The sequence below is a fragment of the Rattus rattus genome, chromosome 18 (assembly GCF_011064425.1).
Source record: "Rattus rattus isolate New Zealand chromosome 18, Rrattus_CSIRO_v1, whole genome shotgun sequence".
NCBI classification, from domain to species: Eukaryota; Metazoa; Chordata; class Mammalia; order Rodentia; family Muridae; genus Rattus; species Rattus rattus.
The window spans coordinates 23,523,684-23,551,474 of NC_046171.1; the positions used below are offsets into that span (position 1 = coordinate 23,523,684).

Below are 27,791 nucleotides of genomic sequence, written 5' to 3' on the forward strand. Positions count from 1 at the left end.
GACCTATGGTGGAAATGAGGGGCGGGGCGGTAGCGGAGGAACAAATGCATTGTCCCATGTGTGCAGAGAGGCCACAGTCATACCCGTGACTCTGGTTGCTAATTTAAAAGTTCATTTTAAAGGCCCTGCACAGTGGCACGTGACTTTAATCCTAGCCCTTGGGAATCAGAGTCAGGCAGATCTCTGTGACTCTAAAGCCAGCGTTGTGTTGTCTACACTGTGAATTCCAGGCAGGCTAGGAATACACAATGAAACCCTGTGTCAAATAAAGAAATAAACAAACAAATTTTTATATATTTAATGTATCAAATATATTTTAATATTTAAATATATAATAGGTAGAATACATGTATATAAAATTATTATATGTATAATATATCAAGAGAGCTCAGCTACAGTAATTAATCCCTAGGAGCCAGGCAGTGATGGCCCCCACCTTTAATCCCAACCCTTGGAAGGCAGAGGCAGTTGAATCTTTGAGTTTGAGTCCTCTGACCACCACGCATGCTATAGGGCACACACAAAAATTAATAAATATAATAAAAAGTTGAATACAAAAAGGAAAAGATACCTAAAGTAATAAATGCTATTCTAATAGTTGTTATTGGATATTGGAAAAATAATAACCCAAGAAATTTTATGCAACCCACCCCTGCAGACATGATACCCACCCCTGCTCCATGGAATCCTCGGCCGCATAAGCATAACTACAGAAGGACAGACCGTTTCTTCTTTCTGACATAATTTATTATTGACTGGGTTCTTGGTGGTGGTTTCTTTTTGCAGGGGGACAGGCTTGGAGGCAGAGTTTCTCTGTGTATCCCTGGCTGAGCTGGAACTCACTCTGTAGACCAGGCCAGCCTTGAACTCAGAGATCTGCCTACCTTTGCCTCCCGAGTGCTGGGATTAAAGGCATGAGCCATCAACACTGGCTATTGGTGATGACTTCTTTGTCCGTATTTGTTTGAACATGAAACAAATTGGAATCGATTCCACCATCACTTGGTGAAACTTCAAAAACAGCCTGGTCTGTGAGGTAAAGCCCTTCAGTTTCCCCCAGAGAAACCCCTCCCGAAGCCCTTCTTTCCCTTGCTCCCCTCTGGGACCTCTGCTTGCTCTGCCTGCAGTTCAGCCCTCCTGGGACAATGGCTGGCTGCTCAGCTTGGGGAGAGCGACCTGGAGTGGAGGCTCAGCTCCCAATCTTGTAACCTTTCCCCAATTTACGTTTTATGTCCTCTCCACTGCTGACAGCAATCTCTCGGTCCATGACCCAGTTCTCTGGGATCTGGCTGCTCAGTGCGTCTTTCACTGACAGCCCCAAGGAAATACATCTCCCCTCTGCCCACCTTCCCACAGCGCCTGAAGGCTAATGTCTGCTCTCACTGAGTTCTTTTAGTTTCTGTGGCTTTATGCCTTTAAAAAGTTCTTTTATTCTGCAATCTCAGCATTCAGAATGTGGGGTCAGAAGGATGAGGAAATTCATGGTTGTCCTTGTCCACATTACCAAGTTTTAAAACTTGCCTTGGCTTCGAGAGACTCTGTTCCAACACTCCTGTGCAGGAACAGAAAGAAAGAAAGAAAGAAAGAAAGAAAGAAAGAAAGAAAGAAAGAAAGAAAGAAAGAAAGAAAGAAAGAAAGTGAGAGAGAGAGAGGGAGGGAGGGAGGGAGGGAAGGAAGGAAGGAAGGAAGGAAGAAAGGAAGGAAGGAAGGAAGGAAGGAAGAAAAGGCAGACATCTTTTTAGACTCATTTTCTGGGTAATGATGATACCCAGTAATGATGATAAATACACTTAATACATGGTGTTTGATCAAAATCCCCGTGTCCCAGGTTCACTCACTCCTCACATCTGGGTTAGCTGTGTGTCCCAGCAGCTGTGTGAGCCTGTCTTGGCAGTCACAGGTCAGTGTCTGCTGCTGGGAGATAGGTGGTGAATCTGATGAGGCAAACAAACACCCACAAAACATCAACCATGAACGTTTTCCATCATTTTGTTTGCTCATTCGACAAGTCCATCCACCCTCTTGTTCCGAGTACCGGCACGTATCAGGGCACGACTGTAATGATGAGTTGTTATGGTAACTATGACAGATGAAGTCTTCCTGTGGGCTTCACAACGTAGGGAAGGAGGTCAGACAGTGACCAAGTCAGTTTATATGATTTCAAATAGTAAGAGATACTGAGAGGATGATGGATGAACGTACCATGCTTTGGATGTAAATGTCCCCATGGGTTTATGTAGTGAATGGTTGGTCGTCTAGTTCCTGTTGCCATGTTGGATTAGGAACTTTAGGAAGTAGGCCCAGTTGGAAGATCGTTGGAAGTGGCTTAGGCTGCTTTCTGTCCACCATATAGTGAAAGGCCTCTTCCAACTCCTGCTGCCATAATTAATGTTCTGCCCAAGTGCATGGGGTCAAGTAAACAAAGACTAAACCCCTTGAAACTGTAAGCCAAGGTAAATCTTTCCTCCTTTGTGTTGTTAGCCAAGGTGTTTTGGTCACTGCTACTGGAAAGTAACTAATGCCTGGATTAGCATGACAGAGTGAATATAAAGAGGTCACCCAGGGAAAAGGATGTGAGAAGCTTTTCCCAGAAAGTGACATTTAAGCTGTGGTCTCATTTAGTGAGACGTAGGTAAAAACTAGTTATTATTCTATCTCGCCTGTATAAAAGACACAAGAACCTGGTATTTTATTTAGAAGCTGTAAGCGTAGATTGGGCAAGTTGTAAGCTATTGTAACTTACATTGCAGCCATAGGTCCCTTGTTACTTGCTGTTTGAATCCTGCCCCGGGCCATTCCCAAGGTACATTTCTCCTGGTCATGTGTTCATGACCCATCTGGGCCTCAAGGCAACCTTATCTCCCCCCGCCCCACTCCTCACCCCCCCTCCCCGCCTCCTTCCTCCTTCCTCTTCTGGTCTCTCCTGAGACAGCTCACTCGATCTTCAAGTCCCGCCTTTCTCTACTGCCCAATCACAGACTCTAGCATTTTATTAACCGATTAACTTTTAAATTGGGGAGCAAGGTCTACATAACCAAGTCTGGCGTATGTGATAATTCTCTCCTCTGGGGGCAACCAGATCTTGGAATATAGAATATAACATTTGTATACACAGCACCAGACCAAGCCCCAACGAACATATCTTTGTGAAGATCTGCGGCAGGTGATTTTAGGGATCACAAAAATCCCACAGTGAAGACAGATGTGGGAATACATACATGTTATAGCACTCAGAAGGTGGAGGCAAGACAAAAATCCAAGGTTGGCCTGTGTAACATGACCGTTTCAAAGCTGGTAAGATCCTATGCCAGGGTCTGGAGGAAGATGACTCAGAGGGTAAAGGCACCTATCACCAGGTCTGATGACCTGAGTTCAATTCCTGGGATCCACATGGTGGAAGGAGAGAACTGACTTCCACAAGCTGTCCTCCGACCTGCACACAAGTGCTGTAGCAGTCATGCTATCCCACGCATTAGCCTTTTTACAAATGTAATAAGACCCCCTATTAATGAAAATACCAAATACATAAATATTTGTGGTAGAGAAGAGCTCAGTGTACTTACAGAATAGAAAGGTCAATGTGGCTGAGAGGGGAGAGGGAGGGAGATGAGAGCAGAGGCTCAGTCAGGGCTGAGAAAGCAGATTTGGAGGTGGAGGTACACTTGACACTGAGGGGTAACATAAGACACCAAAGGAGAAAGTAGACAGAGCCGTGCTAAGCTCTGCAGGTGCTTCAGGAGTGCAGAAGGTACTGTCCTTGGTGAGGCAGACTATTCCCTATGAAGATAAAAATCAAAAGTTTACAATCCAGTGAAATTAGTGAGACAAACAGAACTTCAAAACAGCGACTCCGAGAAGATCATATACAACCAGAACTTTCAGGATGTAAGATAAATCTTATTTTTTAAAGGTGGAGTTAGAAAACATACTAATCATTGGTGTATATGTGTGAGTTTGTATGCAGGGTAACAAAACATCGTCCATGAAGGACAGAAGAGCATCCGGTCCCGCAGAGCTGGGATCCCCAGTGGTTGGGAGCTCCATGCTTGAAACTGGATTCGGGCTTCTCTAACTTGCAGCAGCTCTTAAACTCTGAGCCAGTTCACCAGTATAATTTTCAGTAGGAGTCACTTTTCAATTCCTGGAGTAAAATATCATTGTGGTTTGAACTCTTCTTCATTGTGGTGTCAACTCTTCTTGCCGTTAAAATCAAATAATACCAAACCAAAGGTTTACTTCACATTCTGACTCAAAGCTTGTAGGTCTCCTTCTCAGGAACTAGCTGGGCCATCTCTGCTACTGAGCCTTTGATGTTATTCCGTTTTATGTGTTTGTTTTGGTTTGGCGTTTGTTGTAGTTGTTTTGAGGCAGGGTATCCTGTGGCTCAGGCTGACCTCCACCTTACAGAGCCTAGGATGACCTTGAACCTCTGACGTTGCCACCTCTATCTCCCGAGTGTTGGGATGACAGGTAAATGCCACCAAGCCTGACGACTCTCTGGTGTCTGTTGTGTCTGACAACGGTATTCCCGTCCTTACAGGTGGTATTGTGAAGGCAAGGAACTTGAAAACTCCCCAGACATCCACATCGTACAGGCAGGAAACCTTCACTCACTGACCATCGCCGAAGCCTTCGAAGAGGACACAGGTCGATACTCATGCTTTGCTTCCAACATTTATGGGACAGATTCAACTTCCGCTGAGATTTACATAGAAGGTAAAGCGTGATGTGTTCTAATTATCTGTAATTAAGTAAACATTTGGAGAGGGTGGGGCTGTTCTACCCATCTAGACACTGGAGATAATAGCTATGAACCGAACAGACGAAACTCTTCAGATGATGTGCTGATGAACTCACATTACAATGAGAGAAACTCCCAACGAGTGAGATAAAGCAAGATAATATGCAGCCCTGCAGAAGAAAGAGGAAGAAGATGAATAGGAATTTTGTGTGAGTCTGCTGTAATTTTATAGGTGACCGATAAAGACCTCACTAACCAGGTGACATTTGAGGGAAAACCTGGTGGCCACAGGAGAGTCAAGGGAAAATCACTTAGGCAGAGAAATCAGCAAGTATGGTAGCTCAGAGGTAAGAGGGCACCAGTCTTGAGGTAGAAATGAGCCAATGTTTGGCCAACGAGATGCCTCCGTGAATAAAAGCCCAGAACCTGAATTGAATACTGGTACCCACAGAGGAGGCAAGAACCAACTCAGAAATGCTGCCCTCTGACCTCTGTGCATGCCTACACAACACACACACATCACACACATGCACATACACTTCACACACACACAGAGACACATACACACGCCATACATTCCACACACACCATATACACAGAGGCACACACACATGCCACACACACATGCACACACAACACACAACACACACACACAGGCACACACTCAGACACACACACACACACACACACACACACACACACATAGGCACACACCATGCACACCAATCTTTTTTTTTTTTCCAGAGCTGGGGACCGAACCCAGGAGGGCCTTGTGCTTGCTAGGCAAGCGCTCTACCACTGAGCTAAATCCCCAGCCCCACACCATGCACACCATATACACACAGGCATACATATAACACACACACACACACACACACACACACACACACACACACACACGAACTCTAATAATAATAGTAATAATAACAAAAACAATTTAAACAAAATAGGAAGAGTTGCGCTAATGTGGCCAGAGCAGAGCAAGGAAGGAGGAAAGTAATAGCAACTGAAGCCTGAAGTTCAAGGAGAAGTTGAGGTGCAGGGAGGCAGGTGAGCGAGGAAGGCAGGTAAACACATCCTAAATCCTTATCAGTCACTCCAAGGGCTTTGCTTTTCAGTAACATGGGAAATTCTGGAAGGTTCTGAGGAGAGGTGTAGCATAACATGATGGGTTCCCTAGCTGCTGGCTGAGAATACACACTGTTGGGAGTCAGGCGTAGAAGTCTGGTAACCACTTGAGAGGTTGGGAAGGAAGGCAGTTTCAGCAGGAGTAACTTTAGAGGAGAATTCAACTTGTAGTCCTAGGACGTCTATTAAGCTTGTCTGGGTTTGATCTGGGGCACTATTCTCTAATCCCCTTTCTTGCCTATTCAATACCTTAAGTATTGTATAAATGCCTTGCACTTATATATTATATGATAATGGAATAAACACTCATTTGCCATGAAGATTGCAAGGCCGAAGTGATCTCATTCCTCCTCATTTCCATCTCTTCACAATTTCCACAGAACTGAGCACATATTGAATATTTAACAGTCATTTAGTGAATAAATACACCGGCAGGAATGCGTTCAGCATTTTTAGCCCCAAAGTTTTGGAGCACAATAAATACCTCCAGGTTTAGCTCTGCTGTATATTCCCGGAGTTTGCTATCTTGAGAAGACAATCTATGCTCAGGCATCTGTAGGGGAACTGAGATTGCATTGCTGTTTGTGTGTTTTTCCATTCTGGCACCTGGACCTGGAAGACTCCCGCCCCCAAGATGAAGGATGACTTGTTAATATTAGGACAGGACGGAAGGGCCCCCACCTACACCTACAATGTTTGAAATCCAGAGTAATCCCTTCTTTCACCCACTCTGTTAGGATTTGTGAACACAAGGGAGTGCCTGCAAAGACTGCCCTGTCAATGCCAAAACCTCAGCAGGTGTTGTGCACACTGGGATTCAGAACATGGCCCAGTTAATTTGAACTGTAACATTGTAACACTCACTAGGCACATGGCCTTGAAGGGCTCCTTTGGTTTTTAGGGCGTACTTTCTTCCTTTGCCAGATTGAATGTTCATGTGAGGAACCAACAGGTTCCATCCTAAGTCCAAGTTTCTTTTTTAGGTCTTTGAATGCCTACGAGTTTGTTTAGTAAATGATCGACTTAAAAATCTCGTCTCTTGTTTTCCTTTCTCTAGGAGTCTCTTCCTCTGACTCAGAAGGGGACCCTAACAAAGAAGAGATGAATCGGTAATTCTAATATCCTAAACATTTGTACTGGGACTCCAAGAGAACCTCTATTTAATGTTTTAGAACTTGAAGGAGGTAGTTCCATGGTAGAGCCTGACACTTCAAGAAAACACACACACACACACACACACACACACACACACACACACACACACACACACACAGAGAGAGAGAGAGAGAGAGAGAGAGAGAGAGAGAGAGAGAGAGAGAGAGAGAGAGAGAGACATGCAGACTCAATTTATTTTTGCTTACATCCTGCCCACCAGATTAATTCGAATCTTTCCTGGTTCAAATTCAAATTCATTTAAAAAAAAAAGAAATGTCCCTTATGAAGTATCATCATACTTTTATCTACAGGATTAAAAGATATACACCTTCCCCAAATTTTTAAGTACATTTAAAAAGAGTAATTATAAAGCTGGGTGTGGTGGAGCACACTTGTAATCTCAACATTCAGGAGGCTGAGGCAGGAGGATTGCCATGAGTTTCAGATGATATAAATGTCCTGGCAAGTCATAGCCTTTTTGCTAACCAGTGACATTGAATAAAGTTTTATCCATCCAGTTACTGTTTTTTACAACTTCGATTGATCCTCTGCTATGACCCAGGTACTGAAATAGATTCAGTGGACACCTAGAAGAATCACAGGCTTCCTGCCTGTACAAGATTTAAGGTCTAGTAGAGTGACATGTACAGGAAGTAGGGTAAGAAATTCCAAGAATAATAAAGTACAGTGGAACAGGACCATTTGAAAGCTAAACAGGTCTGGGCTCAATAGACTTCTGGTCAAGGGAGGAGAGAGAGATCAAGAAAGGCTTCACAGAGCTAGGGCACATATCCTGCTCTCCCCACACAGGAGAAGCTCTGGGAGGGAAGAAATCACATTTTATTACTCAAACTCTTTATGCATCTATCCTTGCGATAACTTGTTCATAGCTCTTGAATGCATGTGAACATTAGTAAGGGATTCCTCTTTGACCTTTTACCCCTTGTTACCATCGTTCTCAAGGTCTTGGTCCCCAGTTCTCTGTCTTGTGTGTGTATGCCATCACCTCTTTAAAGGTCTTCCTCTCTGACCCCACTCTTCTCTCCCTTTTATAGACTTTGAGGTTGTACCAGTTGCTCTCAGATAGATTGTTCTGGTCTTATCATCAATCTGTTAAAAAAAAAATCCCCCCCCCAAATCAAACAGGAAACAAATAAACAAATAATATAATTTTTTTCATGTGGTCACCATACAAAGCCTAGTTCAGGAGAGTGTCAACTTTGATTGACAGCTAAGACGGGAGAGCCTGCCTTAGCCTTTCCCTGTGGCTGGGATCTCATCAAACAGCATGGCATTCATTTTTAGCTTTTCCCTCAGACTGTGCTCCTTGTGGAATTTCCCATTAAATTTGCCTTAAATTTACTTGTTACAGCAAACATTTTAGTTTCAGTTGTATATAACAGAGAGCAAACTAACTGTGATTTAAATGACACAGATATTTATTTATTTCTATTTATGTACAAATCAGGATTTGTCTGGTAAATAGGATTCTCAAGTATACTTGGTACCAGCATGGGCCGCCATGGGTCTCTGGTGGCCAGATACAGCGTTCTGTTTCACCTCATACTGACATGTGGCCCAGTCTCTTTAGCATGACTGGAAGGAGAGAGGGGTGTACCAACCTTCCTCTTGAGTTTCCACCCCAACCCCACCTTGGATTTTTAAGACAAGGTTTTCTTGTGCAGCCTTGGATGTCTTGGAACTCACTCTGTAGACCAGGCTGGCCTGGAACTCAGAGATCTGCCTGTCTCTACCTCCTGAGTGCTGGAATTAAGGTGCACATGCCACTCCCCTCATGGGCCATGTCCAGAAAGTCATCATAGGGGCACACCTGGCTACAGCAAAGGTTAGGACACAGTCTCTACAGTAGCCATGAGGGGAAAAAAGACTTTCCTATTATAGAGCTGAACAAGCGCTGGGAAGACGTGCAGTTTTGCTTCTTAGAATACATGCTCCCCAGCTAGGAGAAAAATTCACTGTGTCCGTATGTCCTCCCTGGTTGTATGGAGATCCCATAGGCATCTCTACTGAGTGTGGCAAAAGTGGGAGTTACCTCCTGTAACCTTCCTAAGAGCCTTTACAAACCAAACGATTATTTACCCACTTTAAAGATGAAGAAGTTGAGAAGCAACATCCAACCAAAGAGAGTAGCCCACTGCCAGTGGTCAGTGGTTATCTGTCCTCCCGGGCCATAGGTGACAGGCCCAGGTTCAAGATCGTGAGGAGGGGGGAACTTTAAGTTTTCCCAGGGTTCTTTTGGAAAACAAGAATCTTTCACCCAGAGCCTTCCCCTCTGCCTTAGGCTCTTTCTCTTGTCAGGTCCTCTGGCCAGATCCTCAGATCTCTATCTTCCTCACAAAACTAATTTTCTATCAGCATCCTTTTCAAGAGTACTTCCTGGTTCAAATTTCTTTAACTTGTATATATTTGAAGAGCTTGTTGACTTTAGGATATATTTATTTTTGCCAGGACAAATCTCAGAAATAAATATTTATAAATCCTGGCCCCCCCCCGTTCTTTTCTTGCTTGAGAAGGGAAGAGATGGAGTTGTTGATGGTTTGCTTGCCCAGTGTGCACAAAGCCCTGGATTTGATTCCCATCACCACATAAAACAGGCATGGGGGTTCATGCCTCTAATTTGAGCATTCAGAAGGTAAATGTAGAAGGATCAGAAGTTCAAGGCCCCCCTTAGCTGCATAGCCAGTTCAAAGTCAGCAGAGAGAGAGAGAGACAGAGAGACAGAGAGACAGAGAGAGAGAGAGAGACAGACACAGCCAGAGACAGACACAGAGACACAGAGACACAGAGACAGACAGAGAGACAGAGAGACAGAGAATGAGCGAGAGCACCCTAAATTTAGTGGTTTAGACCTTTAATCCCAGCACTTGAGAGGCAGAGACAAGTGGATTTCTGTAGCTTCAAGGTCAACCTGGCTTACACAGTAAAGCCCTGTCTTTAAAAAAAAAGAGGAAGAAAAAGGAAAAAAAAATAAATGGAGAGAGGGAGGGAGAAAGAGAAAAATAAGAAAAGAGAAAAAGTGAGAAAGAAATAGAGACGGGGACAGCAAAACAAATCTTTAGCAATTCTCTCCAGCCTGCACTGTCCCATCATGTGAGCCTCAGGTCACTGTTGATATATCTGACTCGCTGGCTGTGCCCCATGCAAGGAACCCAAGGCTAAGAAAGTTGTCTTCATGTGTGCATTGCCTGTAGAGTATATAGCAATGGAATGTGGGTGAATTCTTACTTGTAGAATATTGTCAAAGTCTTACTATGTCCAACTATAAGCAGTGCTGACATCACTGGTTTTGTAGACTTTTCATGAGCTTATAGTTCTGTTTTATAATCTATATTTTAATAATTTCTCAGAATCCAGAAGCCAAATGAGGTGTCCTCACCTCCTACCACCTCTGCAGCCATTCCTCCAACAGTGCAAGCCCAGCCTTTGGCAGCCCAGCCCAGAGTGTCCACCATTCAGCAGGTAAAAGAATCTAGGTCAAACACAAGTGACCATGACCACCTTGCATGGTCCAGTCGTGCTCCTCGTGTATAATCTATCATTAATCACTTTGTCTTCTGCCCATGAGCTCATGGCTTCTGATGGCTTTGGAAACCTAGTCTCTAACTCCTTGGGAAAACAAAGGAAAAGAGACATTTGATATGTTAATCCACAGCATCCCTGTTTTATAAAAAGTGCCAATCATATGTTGACCAATGGATGCACATCTTACCTTTCTTGCATGGAACTTGGCATGCTTCTCCTTACTAGACAAGGAGGAAGTTGGTGGGTTTGTTGTTGTTGTTGTTTTAGAAAACTCATAAAGACATCTTTCAAGTTGGTGATGATGTTTACTAGAAAACACCCACTGTATAGAAGCATATTCAGTAAAAGCTTTAAGCAGAGCTGGAGAAATGGCTCAATGGTTAAGATTAAGTATTGCTCTTGCAGAGGACCTGATTCGGTCCCCAGCCTGTACTTTGAGTTCATAACCAACAGTGATTCCAGTTCCTGGGGAATCAGCTGCCTCTTTTGGCTTCCACAGATACTAGCAGGCACGTGCACAAGCAGAGATACAGACCTATACACATAACTAAAACTAAAATAAAATCTACAAGGTTTCCAGGCATCTTCTATCCATATATAAAAATATTTATCTATGCATATACTTTAAAACATGAAATTATACTTTCTAAGTGTGTCTACTGCATGCTAATGAGGATCTAAATAAATATATTTTAACATATTGATTTACAACTTAAAAAAATATTCCCAATTACTTACCTAACCCCCTCAGTCATGCAGAAGTCAACTTTGAGTCCAAATACATTGGTCTTTCTATCATGATTTACGTAGCCCCGGGACTTGATAAGCTACTCACCTAGACCTTCAGGGGGATGGGGGAGTGTATTCTAGAGCTAGCCTGTCCTAGGAAGAAATGCAGTAGATTTGGTCTACAATCTCAAGTCCATGACTCCTGCATTTAGAAAACAAGGTCTTGGGCTGGAGAGATGGCTCAGTGGTTAAGAGCACCAACTGCTCTTCCCAAGGTCCTGAGTTCAAATCCCAGCAACCACATGGTGGCTCACAACCATCTGTAATGAGATCTGATGCCCTCTTCTGGTGTGTCTGAAGACAGCTACAGTGTACTCATATATATATAATAAATAAATAAAATATTAAAAAAAAAAAAGAAAACAAGGTCTTTTGACTTGAGGTTAGTGTTGGGACAAAGCCTGTAGGTTTGTTATCTTTAGGTCTCTCCATTCAGTAACCTTGGTGACAGTGACTGTACTGCTGATTCTCTCTAACAGTGTCAGAGTCCTACCAACTATTTGCAAGGCCTGAACGGGAAACCCATCATTGCAGCGCCGGTGTTTACGAAGGTAATCGAAAAAGATTTCTTTCTGTCAGGGCTTTAAACACCACGGAACCCAGACAAAGGACCTTTGACCAGCAGAGTTTATCTCAGGATTTGTTTTTTGGGAGTACAGTGTAGGACTTAAGGTATTTTGTGTTTCAGAAGTCCCCATGGTATTACAGTTAGACCCAGGTTTATTGGTTTTATTTTACTTTTTTTGAGCTAGGATTGAATATACCCCAGACTGGCCTTGAACTTACTTGTAATTTAAGATGACCTTGAACTTCTGATTCTTTTTACCTTAATCTCTTGAACACTGAGGTTAAAGATGTATGTGGCTACACCCAATTTATCCATTGCTAGGAACTGAACTCAGGGCCTTGCATGTGCTAGGCAAAATTCCATCAGCTAAGCTATATCCCTAGCCCATCTCCAAATCTCAGGTCTTCCCCCTCCTCCTCCTTCTCCTCCTTCCCTTCCTCCTCCTCTTCCTCCTTTTCCTCCTCTTCCTTCTTCCTCTTCCTTCTTTTTCTCCTCACTTCCTTTTGTTTTTACTAAAACAGGTGACAATTTTATTTTCACCTGTTACACTACAAGTGAAAACTGCACTTTTTAAAAAAAAATTTCACTTCTCCCTTCCAAAACTAGTCTGTTAGGGGAAAGTTTTCCTTGTTATGCAGCTAGGAAAAAAACAAAACAAAACAAAACAAAAAAATAACAGAAAAAAACCCCCAGAAAACAAAAGACACCCAGGCTCAGCACAGCAATCTCCTGGTGAAACAGAATAAGAAACAAAACCGATAAAGAACCTTCTGCTCTTATCTGTCTGGCTGAGTCACGCCAGGCAGAGTGGCCACCCTCATAGGACAGGCGGAGGAGGCCCGGGAATCCCAGGGATGCAGCCTCCCATGGATGACCGAGTTTCTAGGGCAGGTCCCATCCCAGGAGGAGGAGGGCCCCTCATTGGCATCATGGGAGGGCCTATCATGTGGGGTGCAGGCATCATGCCAGGGTGTGGAGGACCCTGGAGACTGGGGAGAGGTGGGGTCATGGCCCCTGCAGGAGGAGGAGCAGAGAATGGAGCTGGGGGTACCTTTCCTTGTTGATCTGCCGCTGTCGTTTTGTCAGTCAGGCCTACTCTTCCGTCTGTTCATTTCTGGTAATAGTCTTTCACATTGCCTTTGTTTTCCTATCACTGCAGTCTCACAGATGGAGAATCACTGGTAAGATACGTATCACAGAAGTGACCATAAACTTAAGCATGTTGCTCCTCAGGCTGTAGACTATGTAGTTCCACATCATCCCACGTCTCTGATTTCTAATGACACTTTCTGTAATGAGGGAAATGTACTCACTGCTAATCTCACTGACCTTTATGACCATTCTAAAACCTGTTAAACAGTCACTCCTGGAGATCATGGGACAGGGAGATCACATGACAGGATTCTGGCCACTTGTTATTCTCGAGATGGATCCCGACTTTCAGGAGAATCTGGTTAGGGGATTGCCTTTGGTGCCCAAGGAAACAGAGCTAAGTGATCTTGAGAGATTTAACATAAAGTCTGGCTTAGGACATAGAGCTTGCTCTTCTGTTCTGTGGTATTAGCAACTGTGGAATTATCCAATTCTAAATCACGCAGTCTTTGTATTTTGAACTTGAAAATTCAGTCAGAGGTTTTCATTTACAAAGGGAAAAGCTAAGGGAGGGTCAGAGAGATTAAACTAAAACTCAGCCGGTGTCGCAGGACTGGTTAATGGTAGGATTAGGGGTCAGAACAGGTTTCCTACTTGTAACACTGAGATTCTGTGTACAACACATGCCGTTGCCCAAGACAATGAATTCAAAGGTGAAAACTAAATCATGTCGGATGTTTTATGTTTTGAAAAGTAAATATGTCTCCATAATATTCTTCTTAGTATGAGTATGTAGGCCCAAGGAGATTTTTATTCTAAAAGGAATATGGTTGGAGCCATAGATAGTAATTGTGGGTAATTTTGTTTTCCAAGGGTCATTAGTAATGTCTAGAAACACTTTCTGTTCTCACATGAGTGGGCCATGCTAGCGGCGTGCAGAATATTGTTAAGCACCCTAGTACACAGGGTGCCAGCCCCTGTCCTCCAGCAAAGAATTATCTAGCCCCAGATCTCTAGAGTGCCCAAGATGAAGAAGCCCTGTTTTAAGAAAATTGGCAGGTGTGGTCTTTCCTCGAGGTACTGATAACCCTTGCTAGGTCCACAACTGTCCCAAAAGGGGAGCTCCGCCATATTGGATGAGATCATCCAAGATGGCTTTCCAAAACTCATCATGGAGTCTAGAGTGATCCTTGTCTACCCATTTCCATCTCAATTAGACACATATCCTTATGCGAATAAGGTATCTATTTACTTTAAAGATTCATTTAATATTCTGCCTCTGGTGTTTGAGCCTCACTATTGTGAAAGATTGGATGTAGAAAAACACCATGTCATGATTAGTAAACACAAGACTCTGAAGAGGAATTGTGGAGTGGAGTTGTGGATGGGCTGTGTGTGTGTATGTGTGATGTATGTATATGTATATGTATATATGTACAGGTGTGTATATGTCTCTGTGTATATGTGTGTGTGCATTTGTATATTCATATGAGTGTATATATCTATGTATGTGTGTCAGTTAACCTATTTCCGTCATCTCTTATTGACACTGCTAAGTCAGATAGTCTTACGATAGAGCATACAAGTGACACAGAAAGAAAGCAATGTATCATGCTCATTTGTTACAGGTTAGAGACCGTGCTGACTCTTCAAAAGTAGCTAAACCACCAGATACACCACATGTGGTCCCAGCAAAGTCTCCTGTCTTCCCATTCTCGGCACCTAAGCTCAGGTGTGCTAGGATTCACATGGCTCAGAACACATGCTGTTTATATTTCCCAGTCATCCTGAAAGCTATGTATGTATGCAGATAGGGACAGTGATGCAACCCCTATAACCCTAACAGTCGGGAAGCTGAGGCAGAGAGGCTGCTCAAGGCCAGCCTGGGCTACATAGAAAGATCCTTTCTCAAAAGCTAAGTTCCAAAAGCTAGTTTTCTTTCTTTCTTTCTTTCTTTCTTTCTTTCTTTCTTTCTTTCTTTCTTTCTTCCTTCCTTCCTTCCTTCCTTCCTTCCTTCCTTCCTTCCTTCTTTAAAAAAATCTGGGTTCAGGGTGTAGCTCAGTGGTTAGGTAGTTGCCTACCAAGCACAGAGCCCTGGGTTTATCCCCCAGGATTTGGGGGGAGGGTGGCGACGGCGGCACAGAGACAGAGAGAGACAGAGATACAGAGACACAGAGGGAGTCAGATAGGGCCCTTTGTGTTAATTCTATTTCATATTAATTTAATTTTCAAGGTCACTCATAGCATTCATTTTAACTGCATTTACTGAGGCGACTCTGGTTGCCTCTTTCTGATTAGATGTTCTGGGTGGCAGATACAAATGCCTTTGACATAAAAATGGGGAAATGAATCAATCACTAAATATGGTGAAGTCTAAAAATGTTAGCTTGCTGGTAGGAAATCAGCTCTCAGATTTGAGCTATGGGAAGGCTTTTTCTGCCTGCTGCATGTAGGCTTTTGCCTCCGTAAATGGGAGCAGGATGGCCCGGGGACATGGGGCACCAGGATAGGCTGGGGTTCAAATTCCAGAGAGACTTATCAGCCCCAGTGTGCTTGCGTTAGTTTCCGTCAGTGAGGGCAGGATTGAGGTCACAGTCACTGCCAGTGTCATTAGTGAATATCTGAGTCACAGTTACCGAGGATGGTATTACGCCACTGAGCAGTGATAGCAGGTGATTTGCATACATCGGTCCAGGTTATTCTGTCTCTGTTTACCTCTTTAAAGACGTCTGGCAGTGCAGTTCCTGTGACTCATTTTCCATACAGCCCAACAAAGCATTTCTTTGCCAATTATGGCAAGACAGCATTTTATTTTTAAAAGCCGTGATTGGAGAGTGGAGTTTTATTTAACTCCTCCCCCCTCCCCATGACAGAGAATGCTTGCAGGCTTTCAGGACTAGGTTTCTCTGTGTAGCCCTGGCTGTCCTGGAACTTGCTCTGTAGACCAGGCTGGCCTCGAACTCCACCTGCCTCTGCTTCCCAAGAGCCAGGATTAAAGATGTGACCACCACCCTGTGTGTATATTCCTTTTATAGAAGGTTTAAGTGAAAAGGAGAATTGCCCTACCAAGCAATGCCATTGTTACGAGCACACCATAAGTCCCAGTATGCTTACAGAGTGCCTGGTGCCAGTTGGTTGTCTTGTGACATAAACATGTGCTTATGAATGCTAGGCAAGCGCTCTGCCACTGAGCTACAACCCCAGCCCTGCTTGTTGTTGTTGTTGTTGTTTTAGGCAAAGCCTCAGGCTGACCTCAAACTCTCTGAGTAGCAGTGGGTGAGTTTGAACTCTGGGTCTTTCTGCTTTCACCTGCTGAGTGCCAGTGTTACAATGTATCCGTGAGCACACCTGCTCTTAGCAGTGCTGGGAATCCAACCCAGGGGTTTGTGCCTGCTAGGCAGCCTCTATCAATGGAGTTATATTCTCAGCCCACCTTGTATGCTTTGTTTCTTTTAATGTTTCACGTGTATTCACATATTTGGTGCGGGTGTGGGTACAGATACATGCATAAAATTAGAGACAACTTGCGGGAGTCAGGTCTGTTCCTCTACCCTGTATGTTTCAGGGATGGGATTTAGGTTCTCAATCTTGACAAGTGTCCTTCCCCTTTGAGCCATCTCACCGCGTTTCCTGTGTTTTGAAACACTCTGTGTTTGGAGCTAGACCACCCTTCCTCCTCCTCTTTGCAACATCAAAAACACTTCACTCTGCTTAGGAAGAGAACAGCACTCACACATCTTGAGTGTGGAGGGAGGGAGGTGACCAAATTAGAATCTTGCTCCTGTCACCTCCCACTCCATGGCAGCTGCCCTGGCCGGCTTTCAAGGCTGCCGCAGCCCTGGCTCTGGTAGCTTCAGCAGTAACTTGAAGATCATAAGGGGGCAGGGGAAGCGAGAATTTCAAGAGCGCTACATTATATAACCACAGAGGCAGGAAACCCTGAAATAACTGGGCCAGTGGCCAGATCCAGATTTCTCAAGGCTTCACCGTCCCTCCTCCCAACCCACCAATCCCATAGACTTCTGCATCCTTAGCCTGGAGCACCTATGATAACCAAACTGACATGGCCCAAGTATGGTAGTCAGAGGACAACTTGTGGGAGTCTGTTTTCTCCTCTCCCCATGTAGGTCCTGGAATTCAAACTCATCCTCAGGCTTGGTGGCAAGCACCTTTGCCTGCTGAGCTATCTCGCCATCTCCCATTGGTCGATAACCTTTCTTGGCCAACTGTAAGGCACTATATACATTTACATGCTTCATGTCCAAAGAGGCTGAAACATCTGGATTTTTTTTTCTTTTCTTTTTTTTCAGAGCTGGGGACCGAACCCAGGGCCTTGCACTTGCTAGGCAAGCGCTCTACCACTGAGCTAAATCCCCAACCCCTGGATTTAAAAAGATAAATAACAAAATGAACCTTAGAGCTATGCTTAAAAAATATTTTATTTTATGCAGATGAGCGTTTTGTAATTTGTCTGCATATATGTATGTGCACCCCATTCATACTTGTCTCCAAGGCCAGAGGAGTACATTAGACCCCCTAGAACTGCAGCTATAGACAATTGTGAGTCACCATGTGGATGCTGATAATCAAGCTTTGGTCTTCTTCGAGAACAAGCTCCTAACTGATAATGTATTTTAACCAGTAAGGGAGATGCTGTTTCTGTTTTCATTTTGTTTTGTTTTGTTTTTGGTTTTTTGGTGTTTTTTTTTTTTTTTTTTTTTGGTGGTGGTGGTGGTTTTTTTTGTTGTTGTTGTTGTTTTTTTTTTTCTAGACAGGGTCTCACTATGTAGCTGTGGTTGTCCTAGAATTTACTACATAGACCAGGCTGGCTCAAACAGAGATTCACTTGCCTCTGCCACCCAAGCACTGGAGCTAAAGGGTGCCACTATGTCTGGCTGAAATGCCGTTTGTGAAGGCATCCTTGTGTTGAGTCTGCCAGCCAAGACTGACTAAGCAGGAACCCCCATTTATGGCACTTGACTCTATAGGGCAGGGGCGAAGCAAGTATGTATTTAAATCTATTCTGTAGTAATACTTCCATCTCTGGAAGCTTCAGAATATCTTCAGGAAGAGAAGGGACAAAGGGCCCAGGGCTACCTGGTCATGAAGAATGTCCTGACTGTGTCGGATGTGTAACGAATGAACTCAAGCAGGAACTCTGCAGTGACAAATGAGACAGTTTTGTACTTTGGCCATTGTTTTTACTTCAGGGGAATGTGGACTTTTGACTATAGAGACTTTATTTCAGATCCATAATTTCTAGTAAAGATTAACTCAGGCTTTCTCAGTTAAGGACTGTCTCATTTAGCCTGTTCACCTTGACTGAAATTAGGTAAATGTCATCAAGTTTGAACTCCTTATGTGTATTTGTGTGGGTTTTGTTACTGTGACGAAATACCAAAGACCAGATCCTTTATACAGGAGAGAAGTTTATGTACCTTAGAGGTTTGGAGTTTCAAGGGTCTAACAGAGGTGTTGCCTCAGCTCTGGTAACACAATGATGGGGAAGAGAAAGAATAGGAAGAGAATCACACAGAGAGACGGGGTTTTAAAGAAGAAAGGAGGGCCTAGAGAGATAGCTCGGAGGTTAAGAGTACTTGCTGCTCTTCCAGAGGTCCTGTATTCTATTTCCAGCTCCCACACGATGGCTCACAACCATCCATAACTCCAGTTCCAGAGGAGGATCCAGCCCCTTCCTCCTCTCTCCTCCCTGAGTACCAGGCATATAGACGTGGCCCCTAGACCGACATGCAGGTGAATGCCACACATAAAAGTTCTTTTGAAAAAAGAAATGAAGAGAAAAGGAGCCAGTAACAACCTCTCAATTCACCTCTTTTAACACTGTCACACCGGGGAACGAGCTCCTAAGGTGTGAATGTTTAGGGAGATGTATTGTGTGATCCCCATCAGCATCGCAGCACTGGAGGATGCCTGAGGTCTACTGCTGTGACTACTACAGCGCCATCCACACTGTGTCCTAATGGCTTAACTAACCTGTATGTGTGAGTAGGTACACGGGCCATCTCCTGAAGAGACTTTGTACACGACCTTGGATTTTCCAGGTCTAGTGGTGCACACCTCTGGTTCCAGCACTCAGGAGATGGAGGCAGGAGAATCAAGAGTTCAAGGTTATCCTCAGCTACATAGCAAGGCTACTTTAATCTAAAAAATGAAAACAAAACAGCTCCAGAAAGATGGCTCAGTTGTGGGGCTGAAGGAAAACCTTAGCGGTAGAGAGACTTTTCCAAGGACCAGAGTTCAGAGGACTACACCAGGCAGCTTGTAACTCCAGCTGGTGCATTCTTTTGGTCTCAGAAGCCACTCCACCCACATACAAGTACATAAGCATACACATATACACATAATTAAAAATAAAAAATTATGTGGATAAACTTTTAAGAAAAAGAAAAATAAACCTACGGTTTGCAACAATAACAGCTTTGACTTTCAGCAACTATTCCTGAGAGGCTTGTAAGATCACCCTTGGACCCTTCCCTTTTGGGTATTGACCCCTGCTAGAATGAACTTCTACCTCCTAGACATTAGCAGGCCTACTCTGTACACAGTAGCACTGTGGGTATCTTGGCTGACCTTTCAAATAGAACACAGGTCTCCACTTTCATTGTCAAATGAAAAATTACAACCACCAGACAGGGCTTCTGTCAGCTGTGACACAGCCTCTCAAGAGGCTCCTTCTGCAAAACAGCTTCGCAGACCCCCTGCTGAGAACCAGCTTAGCGAGAACTGAGCCACAAGCCACATCAGAACCTGTAGATTGGCTTCATTCTGTATAGATCCATTTTATAAACCTGCCATATATCAATTACACAATCCATTCGGCCACTACTGTTTTCAACTGGGGACTGTTGATTTGTTTACCTCAGAAGTAATGAACATTCCATTGAGAATTAATTCCAGGGGTTGGGGATTTAACTCAGTGGTAGAGCGCTTGTCTAGCAAGCACAAGGCCCTGGGTTCGGTCCCCAGCTCCAGGAAAAAAAAAAAAAAAAAAGAAGAATTTTCTTGGAGGTCAGGGAAGAGCGTAGCATGCATCGGATGCATGGATGTTGCCTGCTTTCTAGGGGACGTGCAGAATGACTAGATTTTTCAATCCAATAGCACTTTTATTAATTCGGAACCCACTCTGTTATTTGGGTCATGAATGATTTCAGGAAATAAATTTGGGACTACGGAAAGAACAAAGTACTGACATTGAACTACAGTGCCCCCTGACTGTCATGATGCCAATTCACAGACACCTCCGAATTAAAAGTCAACAGCTATGCGCACGCACTGAGGTCAGAGTTTTCAACCTTTGGACGCTGGGACAAGACCTTGTCATCTACAAAACTCACGATTGAAAACTGTTCCACTAACCAAAATCACCCCACTTTGTAATATTTCTAAGGAGGTTTGTGTTTTTTGTGTAAGGCATCACTCCATAGCTGTTGTAGATGTCGTAGCCCACATCACTAGACAAGGGTTATAAATGTGTCAGAGCAATGCACAAATAGAATGTTTGTTTTTGTAGACAAGAACTGTAAAAAAAAAATGACAAATTATAGGAGTGGATGACAAAAGAAATAAAAAACTAACAAATAATAACAGAAGTTAGAAAAAAAAACCCTCCTTCACTCAAACTGTCTTACCTAATATTTAATAAACTTGATCAGCACTGAAGTGCAGGTAAAGTAAAACAATGAGGGGGCTGCAGCGATGGCTCAGTGGTTAAGAGCACTGGCTGTTCTTCCAGAGGCCCTGAGTTCAAATCCCAGCAACCACATGGTGATTCACAACCATCTGTAATGGGATCCGATGCCCTCTTCTGGTGTGTCTGAAGACAGCTACAGTGTACTCACTCACATAGATTAAATAAATAAATAAATCTGTAAAGGGGGAATAATGAGAAAAGAACCTTGGAAGGTTGGATGGTGCTATCTTTAGAGTAAAGCTGCCAGACACATAGATGATGTGGGGGAAAAAATCCAAGGGCGAGCCTCCCTAGGAGTAGGATATGGTCCCCAAATGCATTGGTCATAACAGTACTTCTGTCATCCCAGATGCTGCAGAACTTGTCAGCCTCTGAGGGGCAGCTGGTTGTCTTTGAGTGCAGAGTGAAAGGGGCCCCGTCTCCGAAAGTCGAGTGGTACAGAGAAGGAACCTTAATCGAAGACTCCCCAGACTTCAGGATCTTACAAAAGAGTAAGTTGACACTTTTCTGATAGTTTTGCTTTTTAAAATAAGGGTTTCATATAGGATTTTTTAAAATGTTTATACATATATATTTACATTATATATTAATATATATTAAATATATGTCTATTTTAAAAAGCTAACACAAAGGGGTTGGAGAGATGGCTCAACAGTTCAGAGCACTGACTGCTCCTCCAGAGGACATGGTCTTAATTCTCAGCTCCCATTTGGAGACTCTCAACTGTCTATAGCTCCAGTTCCAGGTCCGCTGCTCTCTTCTGGCCTCTGTACTGGAAGCATGGTGTACACAGACATAAATACAGACAAAAACACTCATGGGAAAAAGTTCTGTTCAGATTTCTTAAACTAATATAAAATCACTTGTCAGAATGTCTTCTAAGGCTGGGCATGGTGGCCTTTGATCCCCAGCACTCTGAAGGCAGAGGCAGGTGGATCTCAGAGTTCAAGGCCAGCCAGGGCTACACAGAGAAACCCTTTCTCAAAAACAAAACTAAAGAATGTCTCCAGGGCTGGAGAGATGGCTCAGTGGTTAAGAGCATTGACTGCAGCGCAAAGCCCTGGGTTCGGTCCTCAGCCCCGGAAAAAAAAAAAAAAGCATTGACTGCTCTTCCAGAGGTCCTGAGTTCAATTCCCAGCAACCACACGGTGGCTCACAACCATCTGTAATTCCAATGCCCTCTTCTGGTGTGTCTGAAGACAGCAACAGTGTACGCACATACATGAAATAAATAAACCTTTCTTAAAGAAAGAATGTCTCCTAAGATAAATTGTATTAATATATTGGTATACATTTTCCAAGATTTCTCCATACATACTTTTAATTAAAAAAATCTCAGTCTTTTTTTTGTTGTTGTTGTTTTAATTGATTTCACATTTTGAGACAGGGTCTTACTGTATATAGCTCTTGCTGACCTGGAATCTATGTAGACCAGGATTGCCTTGAATTCAAGGAGACTCCCCCGCCTCTTCCTTTCAAGTGTTGATACTAAAAGCATGTTCCACCACGCCCGAACATAATTGATTTTTTTACACCAGAATTTATAGACATCTTTTCATATTGCTATGTTGTTCTTAGTTTTACGTATTATTTTAAATTTTAGTTACAGGTATTTATTGTGTCTGTATGTGTGGATACATGTATACAGCACACCTGTTGCGGTTGGAGGACAGCTTGTGGGTTCTCCACTTTGTGTGGTTCCTGCTGATTCAAATCAGGCGATCCGCCTTGGCGACGAGTACCTTTACCCGTCGAGCCATTTTGCCAGCCATTATACTTTCGTTTGTTTCTTGCAGTGCTAGGGATTGAACCCAGGACCCTGTGCATGGCAGACAAGAGCTCTACCACTAAGCTACATCTAAGATTTGTTACCTTTGAAACGAGTATTAAGTCATGGGCCAGCTAGATGGCTCGGTGGGTAAGGGCACCTGCCTATATCCCTAGATCCAAATAGAGCAAAGAGAGCATTGACTCCTGAAGATCTTTCCTCTGGCCTCCACATGCATGGTGGCAGCAACAGCAGCAACCCTAAATACCATCTAACTGAGGTATTCCATCATTCTCTAACTGAGAAAGGAAAGACATGTTGGTAGTTCTGTGTATCGTGTAGAAGATGGATGGTATATGTACAGTCAATTATGGAATGCCTGCAATTGGATAAATGTGTGTGGAACTCCTCTATTTTGTGGTAGGCACTTTGAGGGAAACCAAACAATTCTAGGATAATGAACTTACTACCTTTGCATGGCCCAAGGCTCTTAAGTTTACAAACTTATAGGAGGAAGAAGCTACATTTTATTGGCACTTGGGAGCCTAAAGCTGAGAAATATTTCTCAAACATCACAAGCTTTCTTCTGGGGAAAGTGAGTCATGGGCCCGTGAGATGACTCAGCAGGCAGAGGCTCTTGCCTTCAAGCCTTAAGATCCAACTTTCATTCCAGGATCCACATGATGGAAAGAAAGAGCCGAGTCTTGCAGACTGTCCTCTGACCTCCACATGAGTGCTGTGGAGTGCACACAACATATGATAGATACATAGGTAGACAGATGGATAGATAGATAGATAGATAGATAGATAGATAGATAGATAGATGATATATATGTATATATACACACATACATGGATGATTGGATGGATAGATGGATAGATGGGTGGGTGGATGGATGAATGGATGGATGGATGAATGGTGGTAAATTATAGATGATAGATAGATGGTATATGATAGATGATAGGTAGGGATAGGTAGTAGATAGAGGCCAGTCCTTCTGAATCTCATCTCTCTCTGGCACTCTTCCTTGCCTGGGGCCCTGAAGCTTATTTTCCACTGTGTCGACCCAGGTGTGCTGTAAGACAAAGCACCACGTAGCTGCTTTCCAGCCCCCCTCGGCAGCCTTCTTGAGGTCATGGGTAGCTGGGTCATTATATAACCTTGACAGATTGTCCTTATCACTTTGCCCCAAGTAAGCAAGACACTGGGGTTCTACCGAAAGCTTCTGATGGAAATAATAGCTTCCCAGCCAACAAGTGCTCACAACCGTTTGTTCTTTTCTTCCTTCAGAACCCCGATCCATGGCAGAACCAGGTAAAGATCATCTCAACTTGAACTTATTCATATGTGATGAGTGGTTTGAGACACACATACATGGGAATGTCCCAATTACTCTAGTATCAAGACAAAGTGAAAATAAACATTTCTAGAAAGATCCAAATGAACTCTCGCTGTAATTGTAGAAGGGGGAAGATGGAGTATATCAATTGATCACCTGATATGAATCCAGTTAGGTTTGTTTTACCTTTTCTTGGGGATATTTTTCCTTCTACCCTAACTCTCACCCATTTCATAACCTCCTCAAAACCAGGCTTCAAATTTCTTTGATGCCAAGTCAAGTCCAAGCCCCGCAGTCTTTGTGTCTCAAACTTATTGGATGAGAGGCTAGGAAAATGGATTTTCCATGGATTTGACTGATACTAGGGTACCCGTCAAAATAAATAAAGAAATAATTTATGGATGAGATTCAGGAATTTATAGAGTTGTTTTTCTAATTTTGGAGAGTACTGAAATAGAAATGGGAGCCAGGAAACATCTGCCTGTAGACAGTGTGAGTGCTTTACAAACCAGAGCCTTCAGGCTGTAGCCCCCATGAAGTGATTGTTCACAGTTTTATTGCAGCTCTCTTCTCACAACAAAGGCATCCCAGAAGTAAGCTCAAATGGTCATACTGTACACCTACATACACTAGACCACCGGGCACGTAATGAAGACAGTTCTTTCTATAAGAAGTAACCAATATTGTCTGTCATAGCCTCCTGGAAAATTCTAGAACAGTGTTTCTCAACCTTCTTAAAGCCACAACCCCTTAATACAGTTCCTCATGGGGTTGGGGATTTAGCTCAGTGGTAGAGCGCTTGCCTAGCAAGCACAAGGCCCTGGGTTCGGTCCCCAGCTCCGAAAAAAAAAAAAATACAGTTCCTCATGTTGTGGTGACCCTCCAACCATAAAATTACTTTACTAGCTATTTCATAACTGCAAGTGTGCTATTGTTATAAATAATAATGTAACTATCTCCTATGCAGGACATCTGATATTCGACCCTGACCCACAGGTTGAGAACACTATGCTGGTGTGATCTAGTTGACTTAATTCAGTCATCACAAAGTACTGGGATGCCAAACTTCCCCCAATACATCTATTTTAACAATTTTGTTTTAATGACCCCAATCTCCTTTAGTTGTCAAAGAATATCTAACTGTATTAGTTTTAGGCTCTTGTCATGTCCTAGAATTGCCTGTACTGTGTCACAAGACTTCATTTTGTGTATCAGGTTAGTCCATAGGAACAACTGGAATTACAAAGGGAGATGCACTCCATCCCTCCTCACCTGGAATCTCTGTTCTCTATCAGCTAACTGCTACTATTTAAACAGCATTCATTGACAGTTAATATCTGTCTGATTTTTCGTGCTTCTGGTGATCAAACCCAGACCCTCTCACATATTAGGCACGAATGTTCACGCTGAGATATAGCCCCAGCCCTTCTGCCCAATATTAAACCGTGGCCTCTATTTAAAATGATCTCACAGTGGAATTTCCCCTCAAAGATAATGAGGGATTGGGGTTTAGAAACCTATTACATTACTTTTTCTGTTTCACACACACCCTTCCTTTTTCTTCCTTTGACCCTTGGTTTGTTCTTGTGTCTTTTGACAAAGTTTATTGCTAGTTTATTTTTGTCATCTGGATGCATGACATAGAAACAGAACGTGCATCATGGGTAACCACTGATCTTGGTCCACCCTAGCTGGCAAAGGCTGGAGAGACTATGACAGGAGAGTGAGGAGTTTGAGGCAGGCAGGCCTAAGTTGCACCTTTTGGGATGGAGCTCAATCCTTAAGGGGCACCCATAGTGTGATATGTAGCACAGCAACTCAGAACACTCTTGTCAGTTCTCAGCCTATTGGCACAGGGCTGTTGGTTTTATATCTTTGGACTCCTTCAGCCTCCTAACCGGTCAATTTGATCAAAATAGTTATTTGGTGCTGTCGTTTTAGAACTAATTAAGTCGGCTCCCTATGTCCACCTTTGTGGACATGTCGTTTGCAACCAGTAGTCTCAGGATTCTGTCTCTGTGAGTAAGCCATTGACCTCTTCTGCCTTACTGGCACACAGAGGAGATCTGCACGTTAGTCATCGCTGAGGTGTTTGCAGAAGACTCGGGATGCTTCACGTGCACGGCAAGCAACAAGTACGGCACGGTGTCGAGCATCGCACAGCTGGCTGTGAGAGGTGAGTGCAGTTGGGCTGCAAATGTGAATTCCAGAGTCATCTTTCCTTCTCGATTTGCATATGGGCCATAAAGAATTAAATTAGGGGCTAGAGAAATGACTCCGGGGTTAAGAGCACTGGCCATTCTTCCAGAGGACCCAAGTTCAACATTTCACACTTAACAACCATCTGTAACTCCACTTCCAGGGGAATCTAACACCCTCTTCTGGTCTTCAAGGGCACTGCCTACATATGATGTGTATACATACAGACAGGCAAAGCACACATAAAATAAAGATAAAATGTCTTTGAAAAATTAATTATTAAGAAAAATGTTCTTGGGGACTGGCGAGAAGATGGCTTAGCAGGGAAAAGTACCTTACACCAAGCCTGACTGACTGAATTTAGTCTCCGAGATCCACACGGTAAAAGAATAACACTGGTTCCAGCAAGTTGACCTCTGACCTCCACTCTCATCCCTTGGCCTGCCTGCATGAGTGTATATACACATGCACAAAATAATAATAATAGTAATAATAATAATAATAATAATAATAATAATAATAATAATAATAATGGTTGGACTGGAGAGATAGTTCAATGGTTAAGAGCACTAACTGCTCTTCCAGAGGTCCTGAGTTCAAATCCCAGCAACCACATGGTGGATCACAACCATTTGTAATGGGATCTGATGCCCTCTTCTGGTGTGTCTGAAGACAGCTACAGTGTACTTATAGATAATAAATTAATCTTAAAAAACAGAAAAGAAAGTGGTATTGTGGTAGAAATCATAATTGTTGGTAAAGCACTTGCCTAGCATGCATGAAGTCTTGGGTTCCTTCTCCAACATTGCATAGACCAGGCCTATGTGCACACACCTGTAATCCCAGTGCTGGGAACCTGAAGGCCAGGGGATAAGGAGTTCTAAGTCATGGTCACAGAGTGAGCTCAAGGTCAGCCTCTGATACAGGAGACCATATCTCCAAAATACAGTTTTCGAGTTCTTATTACACTGACAGCCACAATCTTCTCGGTGATCCTGTTGCCACTTCATGCATCCCGAAAAGCATCTCCTTGACCTTAAATTCCTCAAATTCTTCAGACAACTCCAAGGAGTTGGGAGATAGTCCAGTAGTGAGGTGCTTCACAAACTTAAGTTCCTGAGCTTGCATACAAAAGGCCGGCATGGTAGCCTATGGGTATAAGCTTGTGCTTATTCCTGTGTCTCAGCTAGGGTTTCCATTGCTATGAAGAGACACCATGACCAAGGCAACTCTCATAAAGGCAAATATTTCATTGGGGTTGGCTTACAGTTTTAGAGGTTCAGTCTATTATCATCATGATGGGAAGCACGGCAGCATACGAGCAGACATGGTGCTGGAGGAGCCAAGAGTTCTACATCTTGATCCTTAGGCAGCCAGGAAGAGACTGGTTTCTGCAGGCACCCAGGAGAAGGTTGTCTCTTCCACACTGGGAGGAGCTTGAGCATAGGACCTCAAAGCCCACTCCCACAGTGACACACTTCCTCCAAGCCACACCTCTTCCAATGAGGCCACACCTACTCCAACAAGGCCACACCCACTCCAACAAGGCCACACCTCCTAATAGTGCCACTTCCTGTGGACCAAGCATATTCAAACCCCCACAAGATGATTCTCTGGAATTCACTGGCCATGAATACCTAAAGTTGTGCTTTGGCCTCTACATGTACACACACACACACACACACACACACACACACACACACACACACACACACAGAATGGTTAGATTTCAGAAGTAAGTGTTCAGGGAATCATGC

The 27,791-nt window shown here is 43.5% G+C and overlaps 1 protein-coding gene and 1 pseudogene across 2 annotated transcripts in view; one reads left to right on the top strand and one right to left on the bottom strand.

Moving 5' to 3' along the window:
• Positions 1-27,791, top strand: part of Mypn (myopalladin) — an 86,297-nt gene that overhangs the window by 29,169 nt on the left and 29,337 nt on the right. The window contains exons 3-9 of one of the 2 annotated variants that reach the window (XM_032888986.1): positions 4,541-4,716; positions 6,927-6,978; positions 10,393-10,504; positions 11,836-11,907; positions 21,077-21,218; positions 23,787-23,810; positions 25,895-26,011. In XM_032888986.1, the coding sequence (XP_032744877.1) occupies positions 4,541-4,716; positions 6,927-6,978; positions 10,393-10,504; positions 11,836-11,907; positions 21,077-21,218; positions 23,787-23,810; positions 25,895-26,011 (695 nt within the window). The remainder of the gene's footprint in view (positions 1-4,540; positions 4,717-6,926; positions 6,979-10,392; positions 10,505-11,835; positions 11,908-21,076; positions 21,219-23,786; positions 23,811-25,894; positions 26,012-27,791) is intronic. The other variant, XM_032888987.1, reaches the window with a different exon arrangement.
• LOC116887560 lies at positions 12,701-17,218 on the bottom strand (annotated as a pseudogene).